The sequence below is a fragment of the Triplophysa dalaica genome, chromosome 21, assembly GCF_015846415.1.
Source record: "Triplophysa dalaica isolate WHDGS20190420 chromosome 21, ASM1584641v1, whole genome shotgun sequence".
In the NCBI taxonomy this organism is placed as follows: Eukaryota; Metazoa; Chordata; class Actinopteri; order Cypriniformes; family Nemacheilidae; genus Triplophysa; species Triplophysa dalaica.
Genome location: NC_079562.1, coordinates 15,865,360 through 15,887,390, shown reverse-complemented (window position 1 = coordinate 15,887,390; position 22,031 = coordinate 15,865,360). Strand labels below are relative to the sequence as shown.

The window sequence follows — 22,031 nt, the reverse complement described above, 5'->3', positions numbered from 1 at the left end:
TTAATTAAAAACATGTAATTAAACTCTTTGATATCTGTAATAATTTCTAAAAATCCCGTAACTTCTGCTAAACTAAAACTTAACTGTGTTTCAGAAAAACGGCGAGAACGTATCCTACGCTTTAACTAAAAGATGATAAAAATGATGGGATCGATAATAGTTTAACCGTCGCAATGTTAATAACTCTATGAACTGTATTAACATCCCCTAAGATTTTAAAATATTATGTTAATATGAGGACGTTCAACGTACTTTAGAATTAATTCTAGATTCAAGAATTTAAGAATTTAAGAATAGAAAGAAATGTTTTTTTTTACTGAAATAATTTTTATTTTGTTCATTTATTTAAGTTTATTATTAGTCATCTGAATTGGAACCCGGATGGAAACAATTGGTTTGTTGCTAAGAGTCCGTGCGCTCCGGAAGAGTCCATTCATTCAACAGTGGGTTAAATATATTAACCATACCGTAAACGGCACGAGTGGAAATAAACTCATACCGTCATTATCCTGGAAAGAAATAGTCATTTTAATTCTCATTTTTCCCATATGAATCTTAAGGAACTCTAAATATGTATATTATTTGTAGTGTTGTAAGAAATACAGTAAATTTTGCCCCGTTTGAGCAATGGTTCAGTCCATCTTCATTGTACACTTGTTTTAACAGAGCAACACACAGGACATGTACAGTGCATTTATTCCAGACCTAACCTTTATTTATCTCTAAAAATAAATAGAAAGGACTGTTGACAACAATAAGGTTTATTCACAAAAAGACACAAAAGAGCGACGAACAGCGACAGCACCGCGACAGAGATTGGATCTTGTGTTTAGGTAATCACTCTAATCTATCGTCTAAATTTCGTTTTCATCGTTATTCGTCTCATCATATCTGTCACACGTGTTTATGTAAAATATGAATTAAAAGCTATTAACTAATGTCCCGTCAAAGGGTTGACCAGCCCTAATGTCTCGTGGATGTCAGGATGCGGCTGAACGGAGCGCATGCTTGCATCCCTCATCCTTCATATCTGCGGTTTGTGTTAAAGTCGTCATCTGCTTTAATAATAACATGCTTCATATCATCCATAGTATTGTATTGTGTTCCGTTTATGAGTGCAGACACCCCGGCAAAAAAATCCTGCCAATGCAGCTGTTTGATTATTGGGCCTCGTTGCATCAATATTGAATGAATTGAATCGGATTGAATGTAGTTGCGAATGAATGAAAAAAAAAACAAGCCGGCGTACAGTGGTTCGTGCAGTATTTAACTGTGAGCTTTTTGGAATGGTCCTATAATGACGTATTAAAAGAGTAGAGCAGGTGTCTGGATGCAGATCTGGTCGTGATCATCCTTGTGCGGCCTACATACAAGCGGGCCTTGATCATGACAAAACCAGTGCACATGAGGCAGATCAATACAAACCAGGACAAATCTGAACAGCAGTAGGCCTATAGTGTTTGTCTTTCTCTCTGTATGTTTATGGTTATGGTCACCAGCTTAATACACTCATTTTACCCCTTGCAATAATTCAATGCAAGACATCCATTGAGTCAAATTTAAAACGCATTTAGAGTTTAATGTCATGTTTTAAAGAACATTAAATATTTGTAAATGAAACCATATCTATTCTTATAAAATGTGATTAATGGGAATTCAAATCCCAGTCAGATCTATGCGTTATGTACTGATCATTCTCTCCATCTATCTATCCTCAAACATTCACCTGTATTTGTCTTTCTCGTTCCTTCAATCTGAATTTCACACACTGGCTTCATTGCAAGTTGTATAAGTTTTTATGTTGTGGATCTTGTATATTGTGTTTTTAACTAGTGGCTGATATCGTGACTTCCAGGTCATGAGCTGCATGGCTGAATGAGGATATGCTCAGCACTGCATTATTTTCAGCTTTCTTACATAAGCAATGATCAACCAACACAATGACTCTGGTCTCCAAAGACAGTTTAATAACTCTTTGAGTTTGGCTTGTATTTGTGTGGGCTGTTAGCTGTAAACCTCACATACAGTTGCATGTTTGTCCAGGATGTGCCATGAGCTCTGTGCCGTAACAAACAGTTATTGAAGAGCAAGAGCGGATTACATCACTGCCGTCTTCTGAGAGGAGGACTGAGAGTTCAGTCTGTTATCACTGATTGTCATTAAACGTCAGAGCTTTGAGTTTGTCTGGTGCTTGTAGTTATTTATCTGTGTGTTCAGGTTTGCCTGCTGAAGTCATTTTGGTGTGGTTTTTAGGTCGCCATGGAAACATGCTGTACTGTGTATGGCTTAAAGCTGTTCCTATTTTAGAGCACATGACACTTAACACCTCATGCTTTGCGTATCTCCACACATATGGGCACATCAGGGGTTTTGAGTCTTTTCTTAGTCTTGCAGCCACGTTTCTTGATGGTTTAACTGGCATTTTCTTAGCTGACACAATACTCACAATATGAGAAATATAAGACTTGTTAAAACAGTCTGTAATTGTAAACACTTAATGCAGCAGTTATCTTATTTCTATACATTTATTAAATTTAACAGTAATATACGTATATATATATTCATTTTTAAGTTGAAATAAAAATTGGATAAATGTCAGTACATCAAATAACCAAATTTAAACGATTTAACCTTTGGTAAAATACTTGTAACTGACTTCATACATTCACTGTAATGATTGTAACTCTAGTGTAATGTACTACTTACATAAATGACTAATAGATAAATAAAGGTCTTAAAAAATCAAGCCTAATTTATTTGCAGCATGTTGATTTTTTCATCTAACATTAACACATTTTTTAAGTGCGACTCCTCTGTTTAAATTTACATCTTATCTCACATAAGTCACACATGAGTCTTATAATTTACAATATATTTTTTAACACATTGGATATAATGGTCTAAATAAGTAAGGAATTTTGATTTTCCAGATAGTGGGTCATTTCATACACAATTTTCGTCACAATGATCTATATTCTTGTTTATTATTTAATGTTTAAATAATATTACTTCATGTTGCCTGAAATGTGTTTCTTGATTTGTCAGATCCTTATTATGAATGGTTAATAGAAGTGCTTGTTTGTTGTGAATGAGTCAACACAAAATTCCACATGTACTCATGCTTTTCATCAATCCATCAATCAACCAACCAATCAATCAATTTGTTTATGAAGCACAATTAAAACGTTTTAAAAATTAAATGACGTTGATCAAAGTACTGTACAAAAGTCAAAAAGTTAAAAGACATCAACATTAAAATAAGCAGTCAGTAAGAAACAAAATTCATGGTTTCTTGAAAGTTTAAAATAAGATCTAAAAAAAGATGCACATCTTTAAAAATGCCATATACATAACTTTGCACTTTTTAACAAAGCAGTTTTGGACATTGATCAACTTCGGAAAAGTATTTATTTATAGTCTAAATTTTATTATTTCACTGTATAAGAGTGTTAAAACCCAATTTTTTTGTCCTAAGTGCAGCTTAGAGCCTCAGTGACGCGTTTTTGTAGCTTCCTCAAAGTATCACATGATGTTATATTTCTTCCCTTTTTATTGGGAATTTCAGGTATTTCAAGCCTTTATTAATAACAGAGTGACTTTGTGTTTTGCTCTCTGGCTCCCTCTACAGCTGAGAGAGCCAACAGGAAGTGATGCGACGTCTCAGAGGAAATCAAGAGTGAGTGGATTGTGGGTGGCGCAGCTGTCAGGGTGATACATGAGACGAAAGATTACTGGAGCACTCATTCATCATACAGAGGCCTGCCTGTCAGCGCTATAACAGATTGACTGTAGCTCTATACGTTGTCTCAATGTCTCTTTTAGCGACTGGTCTAATTGCATTAGTACTGTACAGTTGGGGAACAGAAGTGATAGTTACTGAAACAGATACTTTTTATGCAAAGACACTTTCAATAATGGCAATGGCACATTGGTGACATGGGTCCTCTGGAATGATTTACAGTTTTTGGATCTCTGAATGGGATCAAGCCTTTGATGTCTGAATTAGAGCTCTGAGACTTGGGCTGCCATCTCTCTGAATAAACCGACATTGACTTTGATGAGGCAAATAAATGGAAAAGTCCAACGTGAAGTTTTGTGGGAATGCATGCAGCAGAGAGAAGACCTTAGAGATACAGATATGTTTTTGAGTTATGATTCCTAAGAAAAGTCTGCCTCCAGGAGCCTAAAATCTTCTCATAAAGACTGATATTGCTTCAGATGTTGTTAGTGAAATTGATGGAGAATATGAATCAAACATTTTAAAGCTCCAAAAGTGGCACTTTTAACACTTTCAGGTTGCTTTTGCTTAACATAAGGCTAATAGGTACGCATATCAAATAACAATAAACAATATTGATTTTCAGAATTTATTAATCTTTATCAATGTTAGTTTATGTTACAATTGATCATGTTCATTGCGCATTAACTAATGTTAACAGATACAATGTTCAACTTTAAAAATGTTTTAAATAAATGCTGTAGAAGTATTGTTTACTGTTCATGTTAAATAATCCATTAACTAATGTTAACAAATTTTAAACTCTGAGAATATATTTAACAATGATCTTAGTTATGTATAGCCTTTACATATTCATTGTAATATCAACCCCCAAATGCTAAAAGGTAAAAAGAAATGTATTCAAAAGGAGCTCTGAAAGCCGGCAACAGGTGGTCTCGTTCTGTGAAGAATCCATGGGCAGGTGTAAATAGTGATTTGTCTCGGTTGACCACTTGTGAGTGGATCACCAGACACAGATGTTAATACCAGCTGTAAACAGGAGGGCCTTTGTGAAAGTGAGATGAAGTGCTTTTATTCAAGTGTTTTCATGTAATCTGAAAATAATTACCAGAAATGTTATTTCAATGTTGTTTACATCAACCGATCAGCCATTCTATTCATTTATAGTTCTTAACTTTTTTCTTTGTAACATTAATGGGTAGCATGTCTTTTGGATGCGTGGAAATGCACTTTACAAACGTTACACCAGAGGTCAGTGTTGTCTTGTGTTTTACGGTTGTGCCTTTCCTGAGATAATCGAAGTTAGAAACGATTCACAAAGATTTAATCTGACACATAAAAAGTGCTTTACAGAGAATCTTAAATGAGAGAAGTAATTCTTTGTTAGTGTTTAGTTAAAAATCTAAAATGGTGTTGTTTTAACAAAACCAAATTTAAATGAAATGTTGCATGTATTGTCATAATAACAAAGACATGAATTTTATAATACTAATGCAAAACAATTTTACTGTATAAGAAATACATTTACAAAAAAATATCTCTAGATCCGTTTTGAATATTTTGGATCTTACTTGCGAGTTAAGGCTCATTTGCATAAATGTATGTAATTATCTTACAAATTAATATATGTTAATGAACAAACGTCTATAGGTTTATCTAGGTGAGGTTTTATCAGAGGTGTGCGAATGGTTTTAATTTATTTATTTGTTCCAGCATCTCTTGCCATTTTGGAAATATTTAACTTGTTAATCTAGATGTAACAGATTTAAGAACACTTTCAATGCATAAACATTTACAAATATTTGTAGCACCTTTGGAGCATCACGTACGAGCAACATTACACTATCAACAACACTATTTTTCAAAACCATATCACATCATTTATTTTATCATCAATTAGAAGTAGACTATTTACATTATTACTACACAAACGATAACACACAAAAGTACTTTGTATAAGTTTGTTTGTTATTGTTATTATTACTAAGGTTTAGTTGGATGTTGATATTATGAGACGGCTTTTTTAGACTGTTAGTCAACAAACGCTCAGTAAACACTGCTGGTGTAATAAACGTCTCCTGTGCAGAGGTGCAACATCAATTTAACTTGTTAAAACTGCCCCACAGATCCTCATTTCCAGTCATCTTACATTCATTCTGGTTCAGAAGAGTCTGAAAGTGCTTCTTTGAACTTGTTTACGGACCATTTGGTCTATTTATACCAGTCTACCCGGTTCAAGTTTTTGTGGATGATCTTCCTCCCTTGCACACTACAGAATAAGGCCATGTGTTGAATTATGTTGTGAGTGAGATTTGCCTCATCACCATCTTTGCTGTTGAGAATGTAAATGTCAGAAATGCATTTCTGTATTTCAGTAAGGTTTTTTTTCTTTGCAGAGCTGTTAGGCGTGCTCGGCTCCATAACAGATTACAGGCGTGTCCGTCGAGCATTAGAATGTTAAACATACAGAAATCTCACAGTCTGATGAGCCAGCGACGCTAATGTTGCGTCCGTCTTACAGACAGCAGACAGAAATTGCTCTGGCGTAGTTTTCGTCAGGCGTTGAGAGCTGATCAGTGAGGTGAAACCCGCTGTCAGCCCGCTTGATATGTTTGAGTGACACAGCAAACGTTTGGCCAGGCTGTGCAGTTTCTTCCAGTGTTTCTCTCTGTCTGACAATACCCATCTCACTGTTTTTCAGACACCTTGTCCGTCCGTGGTTCTGTGGAGAAGCATTGACCTCTTTCCTTCACGATTTACGGTCTACAGCCTCCCTTTGTACCTTGTCCTGTCTCGTGATCTTGGAGGACAGATGATCTTGCCACCTCCTGAAACTGTTTCAGTAAAGACAGCGAAGGAGAAGTATACTGGTGCCAAAAGTCAAAGAAACTTGGCAGATACTGCTTGAGATATGCCCTCACCCCCCAATGATGGAGGTAAGCATGATGCTACTGTCCAGAGACCCCAAAAGTGAGATAACACGATGAAAGAACTTGGGTTGGATGATTGACAGGATGATTTTTTGTCTTCAGACTACCTCATAAAGCCCTGATAGGCAGATTATACATTAAATGTGATGAATAAAATGAAACATCGTTGATCACGTTGGTCATTCCAACCTGTATGACTTTCTTCTGCAGAACACAACAGAAGATATTTTGAAGAATGTCGATAATCAAACACTATAGGACCCTGATGACATCCATTGTATAAGGGTCAATGATGTGATGCTCATTTTTTGTCACTGTGATTTAAGTACATTTAAGAGGGTTAAAGTTTCAAAATAAATGAGAAAATTACTTGCATACAGTCTCTTTTTTGAGGACCAAGACTGTAATTCTGGTTTCAATTCATTTCGAGAGAATAATTGGGGAATGATTGCAGAAAAGTCTTTGTGGTGTAACCCTAAAAACGTGATACCAAAAAATTCACCTTGTTTAAAAACAACATATCAGATAGCTTGGCATAATCGTACATTAGTCATATTTAATAGTAAATAAAAGTAAATGGAACAACATTGTTCTTAATATTATAATCCATTTGGGGTATCATGTTGGTCAAAGGCAAGTCCAAGTCATGAAGTGTCAAGGTGGTGTAACCACCATTTAAGGAGTTATAATTTTGTTAATATTATGCAAGGAAATTAAATCACAGAGAAGTGAGATGCTTGATATTTTAAGGGTATGGTCAGGTATTCTTGGTATGCATGTCAAATGGTGTGAACCCAGAAATACATTGATATTTCATCATTATTCCAATTTTTTATTAACTTTAAAAATTGCATTTGAAATATTTATGCCTGTCAAATTTGATTTTATATTGAAATTTCAAATAGTGTAACCAGTTTAATTTGTAATTTGGTTAAATCTAAGCATTTATAAGCCCTCTTCCTATATTTAAAATAAAACACTTGGAATTGCAAGGCTATGTTCTCTGGAGAAATATCTCAAAAGCAACTAAATGTCATGCTGATTTAAACAAACCCCTATCCTATGTGTTCAGCTTTGCCAAACACAGTAAAGTCTTCCCATATGATGCTCGCCTAAAGCCAAGAGTAAATGGTGCGAAGATTTTCTGTAAACTTAAATTTAAAAGTTGAAAGAAGGGTGACCTTGTGTAACTTGGGCCTGTAAGCAAGCACTCACTGTGTTCACAGTCACTCAGAGCACATTAACAACTGCACGGCAATGCCTCATATTAACTCAGAAACCACATGGAATATTTCTACTTTTTAAAATGCGAATATCACACAGCAGGACTATTTCAGTGAATTAGCATAACCGGATAAAAGCTATTGTGAGGAATGAACAACATGGTGCCCAGTAACAGCAGCTTAAAATATTCATACACACCTTACTCATATATTATTTCTCTGTATATCTGAATTCAAATGAAAAAATGTGATAAAATATCCAAATTTAACGAATAAATGTTTGTGGCTTTGTTTTGTAATATTTGTTTATATCCCGCAGACGATCAAGGAACGTCCCCCATGAACTTGACACCTGTTCTGTCTAATCAGAATGGAGTAAAGAGGAAGGTTCACACCAAGAAAAAGAAGAAAGGCTTCATCACAGCCAACGTCACCGGGACAAAATATGAAATTGGTAAAACCAACAGTTTATCCATCTTATTATCTTATCAACAGAATAATCATATAACGTGATATTTTAAATCACAATAATGGATATTTTGCTGAGGTCACTTTTACTTTCATACCATTGAAGCTGAATTCTTTTAATGAATACATATTTCTTAGTACAAAATAAATATTACTACAAATCTCTTGTGTAAGGAAAAAAAAATGGTTTGTAGTCGACCCGTGCTTTCGTTTTTGAATGGGTCCCCTGGAGAAAATTCTAAATGCCAAAAATCGGTCACCCAGAATCCATTGTTCTATACGTTTCACGTCATGTGGAGTCGTATAGCTTTGGATAGGTCATTTTTTGTTCATTTTAAGTAAGACTTTTTTCCTCCAAAAATACTCTTTCAAAGTATGTATTTCGACTCGCCATGTCTCAGCCATCGACAGGTGTCGTTCGAAAGGTGTTGTTCGAAGGGCCGAGATATTCTTTTGCGACACGTTTCTATTTGGCGCCCCCTTTCCTTAAAGGAAAGTCCTACTGCGTCGAGTTTTATATCGTCGAAAAGTCTCGAGCTCAGATGTTTATAAAGAAAAGATAGAAAAGGACACGTGTAAACTATCTCAGTAACGTAAGGTTGCAGAAGCGTTACGTTGATCATTTCGATGATCTAAGCAGAAAACTGACTTATTGAGATGAGTCAGGACCTTTTTTTTGCTTTTAGTTAAGGCAGACAATGAAATCCAGTTAGGGTCATTCATCGTGTGAAAGGACTGTTGCTTTAACTATCGCTGTCGGTCTAAAAACTATATTCAAGTGTAAAATGTGGCTTGTTTTGAATGGAGGGATTTGGTGTAACATCACATGTGTCCTTCAGTTTCAAGAATCAAGACTGAATAGAAATTTTAACCTTTGTAAATGTAAAAACAGTTTTACTTCAGACTCAAGAAATTTTTGTTTGCATGTTTCTTTTTGTTTGTGTGCTATCAGAACCTTTTTGTTGTTGTGAAAAGCTTTTACCACAATACTTTCAATGCCTGTTGCCAATTAACAATCAAATATTTACTTAACAGGGTTGCCAGGTCTTCTAACTTAGCTTTGACCGGATTTCAGTGTAAGCTTCACTTTATCCGGTAATGGTAATGTTTACGAAGCCAAAATCACATCATGATTATTATATAACCAATTACTGCAATTACGTAATGTTCCATGGGAAGATCGGGAAATGCAGCCTTGACAAAAACCTATCCACTGCCGTCACGGCACAAACATCATTAAAGCGTAATCATTATTAAACATACGTTTTCAGTCAAGAAATGAAGGGGTCGCTTTCCGTTGATGAAAGGGATTCAGTTGTTTGTGTCCGTCCGGCCGTGGAGACAGAAACGCGATCTGGTATTGTCAAAGTCAATGCATATCAAATGAATCTAATGTGATTTGTTTGCAGTTCGTGTCGTAATGGACGAGGTGACTTTTCATAAAGTCAGAGACGATGATGAGACGGCCAATCTCATCTGGAACGACTCGGCCGTGCAGCACGAGAAAATCGCTGAGCTCAGGAACTACCAGGTACCCCTCAAAGAAAGAATTAATGATAACATCTGATGGAAGTGATACTACGATCTGCCGCTAATGTTTGCCCTTATTTTCCTTGGCTTTGCTTAAGACGTGTGACCTTCAGAACTGCATATGAAAACTTTCTTAAAACCCTTCACAGACATATACTGTACAGCAATATTCATTGTTATGAAACCTACATGGCTGAAAGGTAAAAGCTCAAGTACCTTTTATCAATATTATACCTGAGATGTGAAACTCATATGAATTTCCTTTCATTAAAGGGATAGTTCACCAAAAATGTCATACTCACCCACATGTCATTTCAAAGTTGTATGACTTTCCTTCTTCTGCGGAATACAAAAGAAGATATTTTGAAGAATGTGGATTACCAAACAACATTGTCCACCATTGATTTCCATTTTAGGGACACATTTCTCCAAATATCTTCTTTCGCATTTTTCAGAAGAAAGGGTCATAACAGGGTTTGAATGACATAAGCATGAATGAATGATGACACATTTCTTTAAAGGAAATGTTAATGTTTAGATCTTAAATAGCTTATAAAGCATTGGGCGGTATACACAAAAGTGGCCCTTCAGGAGAAAAATGCTGAGTTTATTTACGATTAATTATTGTAACCTTTAAACAGCCCCTATTTTTATATTCGGTTTCTAATTCATAGATTTAAAACGGCAAAATCAAAGTCTTTTCAACAAGCTCCTGTGGTACAAATCCCGGTGGTTGGGAATAACTTTTGTTGAGCATCAAATGAGGTCTGTTGAGGTCAGCTGTTTTCTGAGGAGCAGATCTGAACCAAAAGTCCTTTTAACAAATCAGTTCTCTCGTGGTAATGACCCCCAGGCTGCGGTTTTCTATTCCAGCTCCTACAGTATCTACATCATGTTGCTGGTTCTCTCAACGAGAAATAACAAATCCAATCTCGGAAACATCTCAATTGTTTAAAATGCTTTTTTGTGAAGTGATACAAAAGCATTAAACTGAATTTTCTGAAAATTGCATTTAAAAAAGCTTTCAAAACTGTCACTTTTGCATATTCGAACTGGTTATTTGGTTACTTGACACCAATAAGCAAAAATGTCAAAACTGTGTGCATACAAATGAGATTTCAAGAATGTTTAAACAATGACTCAAAGGGATAGTTCACCCCAAAATGACAATTCTGTCATCATTACTCATCCTCTTGTCAAACCCGTATGACTTACTTTTTTCTTTCACAGAAAACAAAGAAGATATTTCGAAGAATGTTGGTGTCCATTCACTTCTATTGTATGGACACAAAAACAATGCAAATCAATGGGTACCGCCGTTGTTTGGTTACCAACATTTTTCAAAATATCTTCTTTTGTGTTTTGCAAAAAAAGTAAGTAGCACAGGTTTGAAATGATATGAGGATGAGTTAATGATGACAGAATTGTCATTTTTGGATGAAGTCTCTTTAAAATTTGCAATTGTACAGCTTCAAAAGACCTCAAATAGCACACAATCATATGAACTTATATATCCGAGTTTAGCTGTTGTCGAAGAACAGTGCTAGAACAAATACACCAAACAATTGGCTTTGATGCTCCACTTCATGGAACGTTTTATATAAAGTGGTGCACTATGTTTTTCTTTGGACAAGCACATCTTCCTTACGCGCTTAAAAGGTTTGTTCTTTGTATATTTCACTGTGATTGGCTCGGTTGCAGAGTTACAGGTCATACGAGTCAAATTAATGGCCCCGTTCAGCCTCATTTGCTGAAAGAATACAGAAAAACACCTCCACCCCCGCCTTCCTCTTTGCATTCAAAGCAATTCATTCATCTGTCAGTATGTACAACTACACAAGCTCTGATGCAGAACCAATTACTTTGGCCCTTAGAGTCGAAATTGATCGTCTTTTTTAGTTTTAAATTAAAAACAATGTGGGGAACTAAATAGGGGTTAAGAAAGGTCTGACAACCACCTTTTGTTTTGAGTCCGTAATTGGACATAAATGTCAAAATCTTATAGTCTCAGTTCAAGACTTTGGCTATAATGCTGTGTTTTTTCTCTCAGAGGTGAAGAACCAAGTGCCCTCTAACAGTGTGATTATTTTCCACAGAGGATAAACCATTTCCCGGGAATGGGTGAGATCTGTCGGAAAGACTGTTTGGCGAGGAACATGGCCAAGTGAGTTTGCCAACATGTTACAGTATCAGACAAGTGACGGACGGCAGCTGCCCTTCAGCCGGGGAAAGTTGACTTCACTCTTTTGGTTTATTTGAATATTTTCTTCTGTTTCTTAGAATGATTAAAAGTCAGCCTCAGGAATACAGCTTCATCCCCAAAACCTGGATCTTCCCAGCTGAGTACACTCAATTTCAGAACTACGTCAAGGAGCTGAAACGAAAACGCAAGCAGAAAACGTTCATCGTAAAGCCTGCGAATGGAGCCATGGGCCACGGGTAAGAGGTTATTTTAGTGAACTAAAACATTGAAACGTTTCTGTTAATTGAAATCAAATAAAACATTGGACTAAATGAACTGGAATTGTTGCTTGTGCAATAAATTGAAACAGATTTAAAGGTCCAGTGTATGAAATTTAACAGCATCTAACAGCTCACTCCACCCCTCCCTTTCAAAGTCCTACGGTGGCTGACACAGGACTAAGATGTTTTCACTTTTTTGCTGAAGGAGATAACGTATTTATGAAACACGTTCTGTAGAGCAGTTTGTCCGTTTAGGGCTACCGTAGAAACAACATAACGCATCTTATGTAAGGTCTCCTCTGAAGACGTTGTTATGTATATTATATTGCATTTCTGTCAATAGATCCTCCAACAAATTACACATTGTTCAAAACATAAGTTCATGTACAAAATGTATTTCCTAGAAACGAATAAAAACTAATGGATTTTTTTTATAAACATATCAATAATAAAATGACAAAGCACATAACAAAATTGCTAAAAATAAAAATAAAATTAACCTCAAATAAAAAATTGCTAATTAAAAACACTAATCTAGTGGTTATTAAAAATGAGTATTTATTAAAAATATTTTAATAAAATAACATTTGCAAAGATACATAATTCCAAATTACCGAATTAGAATATATTTTTTTCATTAAAATGTTCAGTAAATACTGCTGAATCGATTTCCATCTGCATCTTTGTAGCCAGTCTTGTGACTCATTTCTGACGCTGCTGATTGGCTGAAGATGGGGCACAGAAAGTCCCTTGCTAATAGCAATCCTGAGCTGTAACATCAAGTCATTTTCTGGTAGTCCTTAAAAAATAGTCACTTGTTAAACATTTACTATAATAAAATGAAATACTTTCAATTTGTGATGTAATTCAATACAGAATGCACAAATAAATTTGATCAGTGGAGAAAGGTATACAGTATATACACCAGTGGTCTCATCTCCAGTCCTTATAATCACTTTAATATTCCTCACAAACCAATCCCAGCTGTAAGTGAATTGAACCGTGTACAGCACCAGCAGAAAGAGCACAAAATGTGTTTATGGCTGTGTATTATCATCCTGTAGGTGAATGAACGTGACTCTGGTTATACAGTATAGAAAGCCACTACTTATTAAAATGAGAAGTCATCAAAAGGTTGAGTTATTGTGGCGCATTTAAGAAGCGAAAGAAGATCGTCTGCTCGGCGGAGGAGAGACTGGAGATTAAATTTGAAAAGCGTAGCGTGACGCAGGAAATTAAGTTATATCTTCCTACGTAATTTATTTCTCAGGCCCAAAACTAAATGAATATTGTTTGCGTCTAAGCAGAGGCTTGTTAAAAAGTGTGGAGGCCTCAAAGAGGAGATTTCCAGCGCTGCCAAATTAAACAGTCGGCCAAAGTGGGTTTTGATTACCTGCCATAAGCCCTCATCAATCATGTCACGCAATTCAAACAACCCCATTATCCCGTACGACACAACACAACACAAGCTACTGGACGCGAAACAAACACACCTGAGCCAGCGGACGGCGAGCCTGAGCGTCATTACCTGCGAGATAAGGAAGGTTGGCTTGAGCGCTGCCTTTGACTGAGACCCAAATTCAAATGGCAATTAATATTTAATTTTTAATTATAAAGTAACTAATTTATGAAACAAAACACATTTTAACGATAAGCCGTGATAGATGTGGCGTTTCTTATTGAAAACAAAACGAGTGCGAGGTGCAATAAATTCAGAAGACCCCTCAGGAGCCACTTATTACGCCCGCAGAAATGAGACTCAATCACGGTAAATCATTTTGAATCATTTTAATAGGGAAAATGGAGTGACTCCACGTTACGCCGGTCTTTCTGTGGCCCTCGGCCTTGTTTTTGTTCATTATGTTGCAATCTGGTTCGAAACAAACAACTGTAAATAATCAGAGGTCACATATGTATTTCATAACAGGGCATTTCTTCAACTACAGGCACCTTTATTTCCCAGAGGCTGATTGTTATTAAGACTAACAGCTTTAAACATTTTATTTATTAAGGTAATTTTTTAACTATATGGAAACTTTTACATGCTGTAATGAAAACCTCCTTACGATTATAGACTTTGAATGTTGAAATATGTAAATCGAAATTAAAATATTACAAAAATAATATAAACATTGAGAAAATATTACATTTAAAATGCATTACAAATATTACAAATAATCATATATTGCAATCTAATATTATAAAAGAAATATAATCCATTTAATTTTAATTTATGAATATGATTTATCATGTCAATTTTTACATAAATTACTACTGTTCCATGTTTCCATGACAACAGGGAATTTAAGAGCAATAGCTTTTAATAGATGATTAGTACAGTATATCAACATTGTCAGTAAAGATAGTTGACATGCATTAAGATACATGTGTAATGTAAGAAAAATAAAGTGAAATATCACTTCATTGAGTATTTTTTTTTTTTTTCAAATTGTGCTATAATGTGAAACTGTGTAAAACTTGTGATAATATTTGTTTATTTAGCTAAACATAGACTTTATTTTATACCTTTTATGGAGACAAAATACTCTCTCAGACTAAAGAAATGAGATTGTGAAGCATCCACACATGGGCTGCAAGATACAGAATTATGGAAATATTGAGCATAATGGCTCGCTAATACTAAAAGATTGTAATATTTCAAAAGTCATCTATAGTAAACCGGTTTAGATCTATTTCGCTGGCATACTAGATTTTCAGTTTCTAAATATATTTAATTATTGTATTTCTATTATTGTATCGCACATACTTAATACGCACTGTTGGACATGTGTTTTGGAGTAGTTTCATCTATAAAGTCTTCAAGGCCAAAAGTACAACCACACCAATCCTAAAAGCGTTCAGCTGTGTTTCTGCAAGCGCCGAGCCTCCACGTCTAATTGCACCAAGAACAAACCGACAAATTCAATTGGCATATTTATCAGCTGACACGGCTAACAAATGAGCTGTGATGACCGTGCCCTCCTTCAGCAGCTCGGGGGTCTTTGGAAATGACGGCGTCTCAGGTAAACGTTGAGGCCACATGCAAAGCGGAGGAAGAGAAACATGTAACTAATTAAGTCAACGCAGACCTAAGGCCGTATATTTTACCATCCAAACTGGTTTTTCTAAGGCCCCTTTGTTTGTAAAACATCCAAATTTCACTTTTTCACATGTTTGGCATTTGCTTGCATGTCATCTGTATGCTGGAGCGGCAGAGTGCTGGAGATCTGCTCAAGCTCAAAATGAAAGGAAATAAATGATGGCATGACTTGAAAAAGACCGAGACGTCGGGTCCTATTACCCCGGACCTATTCAAGCTCCATAAACCAGCGTTTTAGACAGAACCTTTATAAAGCCGCTCTCTTACGCTTCAGAGATTTGAGTTCTTAACTAATTGTAAAATATACTCTATATGAGGAACAGTTTTGGGATGTTCGCTAACAGAACCTGTCTGTTGCAGGATATCTCTGGTACGGAACTGCGAGAAGCTTCCGGTCCGGGATCACTTCATTGTGCAGGAATATTTGGAAAAGCCCTTTCTCATGGAGGGTTATAAGTTTGACTTGAGATTCTACATCCTCGTCACTTCCTGTGACCCTCTGCGTGTCTTCCTCTACAACGACGGCCTGGTGCGGATGGGTACGGAGAAGTACCACGCACCCAGTGAGTCCAACCTGGTAAGTTAGGAGCACTGTGAAAATGTTTCTATGCAAATTGTCGAACTATACAAAAAAAAACTCGCAACATAAATTGTTAAACTAAATTGAATGTGACAAATCATGTAAGAATGGCTTTACAATAGTATACCCAGAGCATTGTTCTACACGTGCCTAGAATGTTTGGGTACTATGAAATTAAGAAATTCTAGTGAACAAAAAAGTATTTTTTCCCTCCTTGTGATGAGATGAGATTTTCCTTCATTTATGACATAAATGTTTGTTTGTTTATTTTATTTCTATAGCAAATTTCAAAACAACCACAGGTTGACCAACGTGCTGTACATACCAAAATAAACAAAACAAAAACACAGAAAAACAGATTATAATATATAAAACTCTCTTTTAAAATACATTACATACATAAATAACGAAACAAGAGCAAGGCATGACAGTTTTTGCTAGTCGCAATTTGATCTAATAAGTACGACTTCAACAGGGATTTAAAATTGGTCAAAGAAGATGCTGCCATGTTCACAATCGGAAGGTTGTTCCATAACATAGGGCCGCGATGGCAAATGCCCGGTCATCCCGGAATTAGAATCTAGACCTTGGGACCAACAACATTTTTAAGTGTTCAGACCTAAGAGACCGCACTGAGTTGGGTGGATGCAACAACTCGAGAGATAGGCAGGAGAAAGATTGTGCAGCGATTTATACACTAAAACAAGTGATTTATAATCCACTCTTAGTTTAACCGGGAGCCACTGCATCGAAAACCGAACAGGGGTTATATGCTCAAATTAACATGTCCCAGTCAGTAGACTAGTGGCTGCATTCTGGACCAGTTGTATGAACTCAAGAGAAGACTGATTTTGTTCCATAATAGATGGAATGAATGAGTATCTCAAAGTTTTCTTTAGACAAACAGGATTTGACTTTCGTTAGATGACGGAGATGGAAAAAGCATGATTTAACCACTTCATTTATCTGCTTATCGAATTTGAGACTAGTGTCGAAACAGAAACCTTAAAGCCGCTTCTCCGCTGCTGTTTTTCAGACTTTCCATGTTTTCACTGTTTTGGATTAGGGGGCGCTGTTAGACATCTTCTGAAAGAGTACATCATCTACACATCTAAAAATAACAAATACTCTTATTGATATTTTAATCGTCAAATTGAATCCCATCGTAATAAACAACATTTTTACAGCTTTTTAAATCACAATGGAGAGGTGATTAAAAAAAAGAACAAGAGAAGATGAATAAAACAAATTAAACATATAAGAATATTTTGTTTTGTTTGTTTAATATCGTGTTCTGTTCATTTATTTGACATTGATCTGATCGCTGTATATATTTATAGAAGAACGAATTCTAGGACCAACAAAGATTTGTGTAAATGATCCAAAATGTTTTCATTATCAAAATGGTCAAAAATGATCAAATATATCATCAGATATACAACAATCCAGCATAGTGAACGCATTGTATGCCTCACAGAGTCTCGTCATGTCTCTTTTTGTCTTTAAATGTTTTTTTTACATATGTTTTGGTTTTGTTGCATCAAATAAATACATTTATCTTTTTGTTTGTTGGCTCTTTCTTTCAGAACCAGCTCTACATGCACTTGACCAACTACTCGGTCAACAAACACAACGAAAACTTTGAGCGAGACGAAACAGTGAACAAAGGCAGCAAAAGGTCCATCGGCTGGTTCACCGAGTTCCTCAGAACCAACAATTACGACGTGGCCAAATTCTGGGGAGACGTATCGGTGAGTTGATGCATTCTGTTGCGTCTCCTTTCATCAGCCTCACAATTTGATCTTATTTTCCTTCTCAAAGTGAATCTGTTAGCGGTGTGACAGCTCTGCCCTTATCTTTCTCCTTTTTCTGTTTACGCTTCCTCATTCTTCCCGCCGCCCATCTCATTTTTCCATGTTTGTAAAACGAGACTTCACTCTCTCTCTTCATTTCGGTGTTTGCTGACGTCTTGGCCAAGTGCACGCACAAGAGTAGCAGTTTACCCAGCGTGCCTCTTGCTTGTAATCCATTTGCCCCTTTGTTGGCTCACAGGTCTTGATATTAAACGCTCCTCATATACTGAAGTCTTTTCTTCAATGTTAAAGCAGCTCAGAGCTTTGGGAATTTCTCATTCACGTGTCGCATACGCACACACACCTCCTTCTGTTGTCCGGGAAGGGCGCGTGCTGGGTTCTAACCCATTTCTTCATGCGTTCGAGGTCCACTGTACAAACGGCCGGCCGGTTATCTGCCTATCAGACTTCAACACAACCTCTGTTTAATCATGCAAGGAGACCACCGGCCTGTCAGACGCGTGATAAGAGAGTGCAGCCGCTGATATAGTCCGTCTGTTCCTGTCTTCCTGTGACGTGTCCGTGACTTCCTGCGGCAGGCTGTCAGTCTTTGACCTAACATGTCTCTTCAGGGTGTTGGGATGTTAATGAGTCCCTTATATGGGCCCCCAATGGGACATTGAGCGATTGATTGTTCTTGAACGTACTGTTTGGATTATTCTCATCAGCAGAGTTTGTGAGAGAAAAATTGGTTGGATTAGAAAATATTGGATTATGAAAATAAATTATTGAAATCAATCTGTTTATATCGCCAATAACAAAAGTGGGAGTTATAGGGATGTATTGAGAGGCCATTGTTGAGAGATGTTTGATACATGTTTTGTAATGATTTCATCTTTGATTATTTCATCATTTGCAGTTTAGTCACATTCACACTCATTTTAGCCAATTACTTTTAAGATAACCAAATATTGATTAGGACGTCGTGGTCAAAAGACAAAATGTCTCCAACCAAAAACTGTCTGTTTCTCAAAATCTGTTGTCTGTGTACTTCCAAACCAAACGGTGTGGATCTGTTTGCAGGAGCTGGTGGTGAAGACGCTGATAGTGGCCGAGCCACATGTTCTCCACGCCTACCGCATGTGCCGCCCCGGCCAGCCACCAGGGAGCGCCAGCGTCTGCTTTGAGGTGCTGGGTTTTGACATCATCCTTGACCGCAAGCTGAAACCGTGGCTGCTGGAGGTCTGTTCTACTCAATCAACCTTTCAAAATCACATTTCATCTCATTACTCAAGCTACGCTGTGAAAACAAGGGCCGTCTTAATGGGACGAAACCCCCTTTTTTAAATCACTTTTTATATACATTTAGGCAGCAAGGCACACAACTATTGCATTGCTGCTGATCTTATTGCAACACATTGATACATTTTAAGTGCAGAAATACCCAGCACATGCAAATATTGGGTCTTGCATAATGTTTGAGATGTTTATACATGCCATCCAGATTGGCGGTACATTGAGATTTGGAACAGAGCTTTTTAGTTGAACACTTTCTTTGATTTTTAAATGTTGCGGAAATGCGATACGTTCACCTCTCGCTAAAGATGTCTGGGGATTCGAGGCCTTTTGTTCTTTTAATGGAGCTGAACAAGTGCGTCTCATTGAAAGATGATCTTAAGAGGCAGTTGTTTGTGTGGATGAAACCCCTCGGTTCTTGAGATGCTTGGGTTCGGCGTTTCTTTTGTTCTGTTTCTTATTTTCATGTGTGTCTGCAACGTTGGATGACAGTCATCTAAACAACATTTTCCAGTCGGTCCCAGAGCCGTTCCTTTAAGTCTGCAAACACAAAATGATTGCTCAGACTCCGCAACTCCGCCATGTGCTTTTCATGGTTATTACTTAATGAAAAACATCTCTTGTGGCTGCTACAATTTTTGGTGAACCGTTCAGAACTTAAACCGGGGCTCAAGGTTAAGGGTTTTCAAGCTGACCCGGTCGGGTTTGGTTTATTAACGTTAATGAAGGCTAATTAAAAACATGCTGATGCAGAAAATGTTTTATTAAATTCAACAAAAATTACACTAAAACATAATGTTTATATCTAGATTATATAATTTATATATATATTTCGTCTCTTTTCGCAAAATATGATTATTGTATATTAAATATCAAAAATATATGATATATTTAATAAATTACAGTATTAAAGTAAGTTTTGAATTTATTAAAAACATGTCATCAATTTCATTTATTGGCACACAACCAAAACACAGAAGTGTAGTGTTCGGTGAAAGTCTTTGGTCTGCATGATATGTACATTGACATATATAACAATAGAACTAATATCCAAAATATACAGATGATACAAAATATATACAAATATACACAACACAGTACAAAGTGTACACTTTTAACCAAAATAAGTCTAAAAAGTATAACCGAATATAACAGAAATTTCACTACAATATTTATTTTTAAACCTGATCTGATAAAATAATACTTTTTAATGACTTGCGCAAACAGGATTCTTGTATTTTAAAGGAAAAGTTCACATTCAAAATGAAAATCGGCACCCATTGACTTGGGTTGGGTTTGTGTCCATACATCAGAAGTCAATGGGGACCAAGGGTTTTTGGTAAGCAACATTGTTTTGCAGAAGAAAGAAAATCTTACAGGTTTAAAATGACAACAAGGTGAGTAAATGATGACAGAATTTTCATTTTTAAGGTGAAGTATTGCTTTCAATGTAAAACATATTATAATAAAATAAATATGTTGTGTAAAAATGTTTAAAATACTTAAAAACTCTAAAATTTAGATTGTGTTTGCAAGAGTTTAATTCAAGCAGAATGTAGAATCTAATCTGTTCGTGTTATAAAAGTTCATTCTCCGCTCTTAGGCTGTTGTCATACTGTAAATATAAAGACTGGGCCTCTTAGAATTGAACCTTTTTTAGACTTACATTAAGATAAATGTCAAATTTGTCGTTTTTTTTTGGCTTGGACAATGTGTCTGCCTTATAAATGTGACTCTGAAGTGGGGTTCATGCACATATGAAGTCTTAAATCATAGCACATTGAGCGTCTGATGTTCAGCGACGTTGAGTGTGCTCTCCCCGCACGCCAGAGCGAGAACAGACACACACTCAGTCGTGTGACAGACACAGAAATGTAGGTCAGAACTGAAGCTTAAGACGGTTTGGATGCGGATGTGCCGCTGCTCTTACACGCACCGTTCGCTCCCACAAAGTTCCATGTCAGGTTTTGCAGATGGCCCCTACTTGTGTGCGGCAGTAAAGCCTGACCTAAATCTTTTAAACCAAACTTCTGGCAGCAGCTTCCCACTTACGATCTGATTCTGGGATGTCGAATGCTCGGGGATGATTATTTTTCCTGCTATTTAGTTAAAACCCCAGAATCATTTCTTTTTTTAGAAACTGATTTATAGAATTTTTCATTTGTATAGAGAGAGGATAATGTCGCGAGATTCGAAACTGCATCTCCCACGTGAGCACCTACATGTCGCTACACCAAAGTGAATATCTGTTTCGTATTTGTTTATTTACTGTACTGTTGAAAGTGGGGTCGTGGTGGAATTTTGAATTTAGGAACGTCTGGTCTTTAATGACGGTGGTTCCTCAGCATCACCCGGCCGCGTGTACGTCTCTCTGCCGGTTTCGGGAGGAAAACACAAAGCGTGGTGGTAGACGCAGTCGTTCGGCTTCAGTGATAATGATCCCTCAGTGCTACTAGCAGCCCGCCACAAGCTCCCATCAATTAACATACCACAAGCTCCTCACTGAGGGGAAAAAAGCTGTTTCTTTTTCACGCTACATTTACGAAGCGAACATTTATTTCCGATTTCGAGTGATTAGTCAAGACACACATCCACACTGCAGCATTTGACAGAGAGGCAGGAGATGTGATCTTCTGCTTTCTGTTCTCCTGTGAAAGTTTCAAAGCCGACTGTTTCCTTCTTCGGCAGACGAATATCGGGAATCATCTAAATAAATGGTTTACGAAAAATTGCACACAAACCAAATGAGCTGATTTGAAGCAAAGCAACGGCATTTCAAAAAGTGAAAAGAGTCATTTTTTATTTTTGCACATTTTCTCAAATCTGACACAATTTAAATTGATTCTGAAACACAATTTCAAACACACCCTTGTTGGAAAAAAACCCAGCATATACTGGTTAGGTATGTT

General features: G+C 36.5%; 1 protein-coding gene across 3 annotated transcripts in view; it reads left to right on the top strand.

Annotated features, from left to right (window-relative positions):
- The first annotated feature begins 673 nt into the window (after positions 1–673).
- ttll7 (tubulin tyrosine ligase-like family, member 7) overlaps positions 674–22,031 on the top strand; it is a 65,628-nt gene continuing 44,270 nt past the window's right edge. For 2 of the 3 annotated variants that reach the window (XM_056735311.1, XM_056735310.1), the window contains exons 1-9: positions 674–833; positions 6,441–6,675; positions 8,212–8,346; positions 9,770–9,891; positions 11,987–12,054; positions 12,171–12,329; positions 15,814–16,030; positions 17,620–17,784; positions 18,910–19,068. In XM_056735311.1, the coding sequence (XP_056591289.1) occupies positions 6,651–6,675; positions 8,212–8,346; positions 9,770–9,891; positions 11,987–12,054; positions 12,171–12,329; positions 15,814–16,030; positions 17,620–17,784; positions 18,910–19,068 (1,050 nt within the window). In that variant the 5' untranslated portion in view covers positions 674–833; positions 6,441–6,650. The remainder of the gene's footprint in view (positions 834–6,440; positions 6,676–8,211; positions 8,347–9,769; positions 9,892–11,986; positions 12,055–12,170; positions 12,330–15,813; positions 16,031–17,619; positions 17,785–18,909; positions 19,069–22,031) is intronic. The other variant, XM_056735312.1, reaches the window with a different exon arrangement.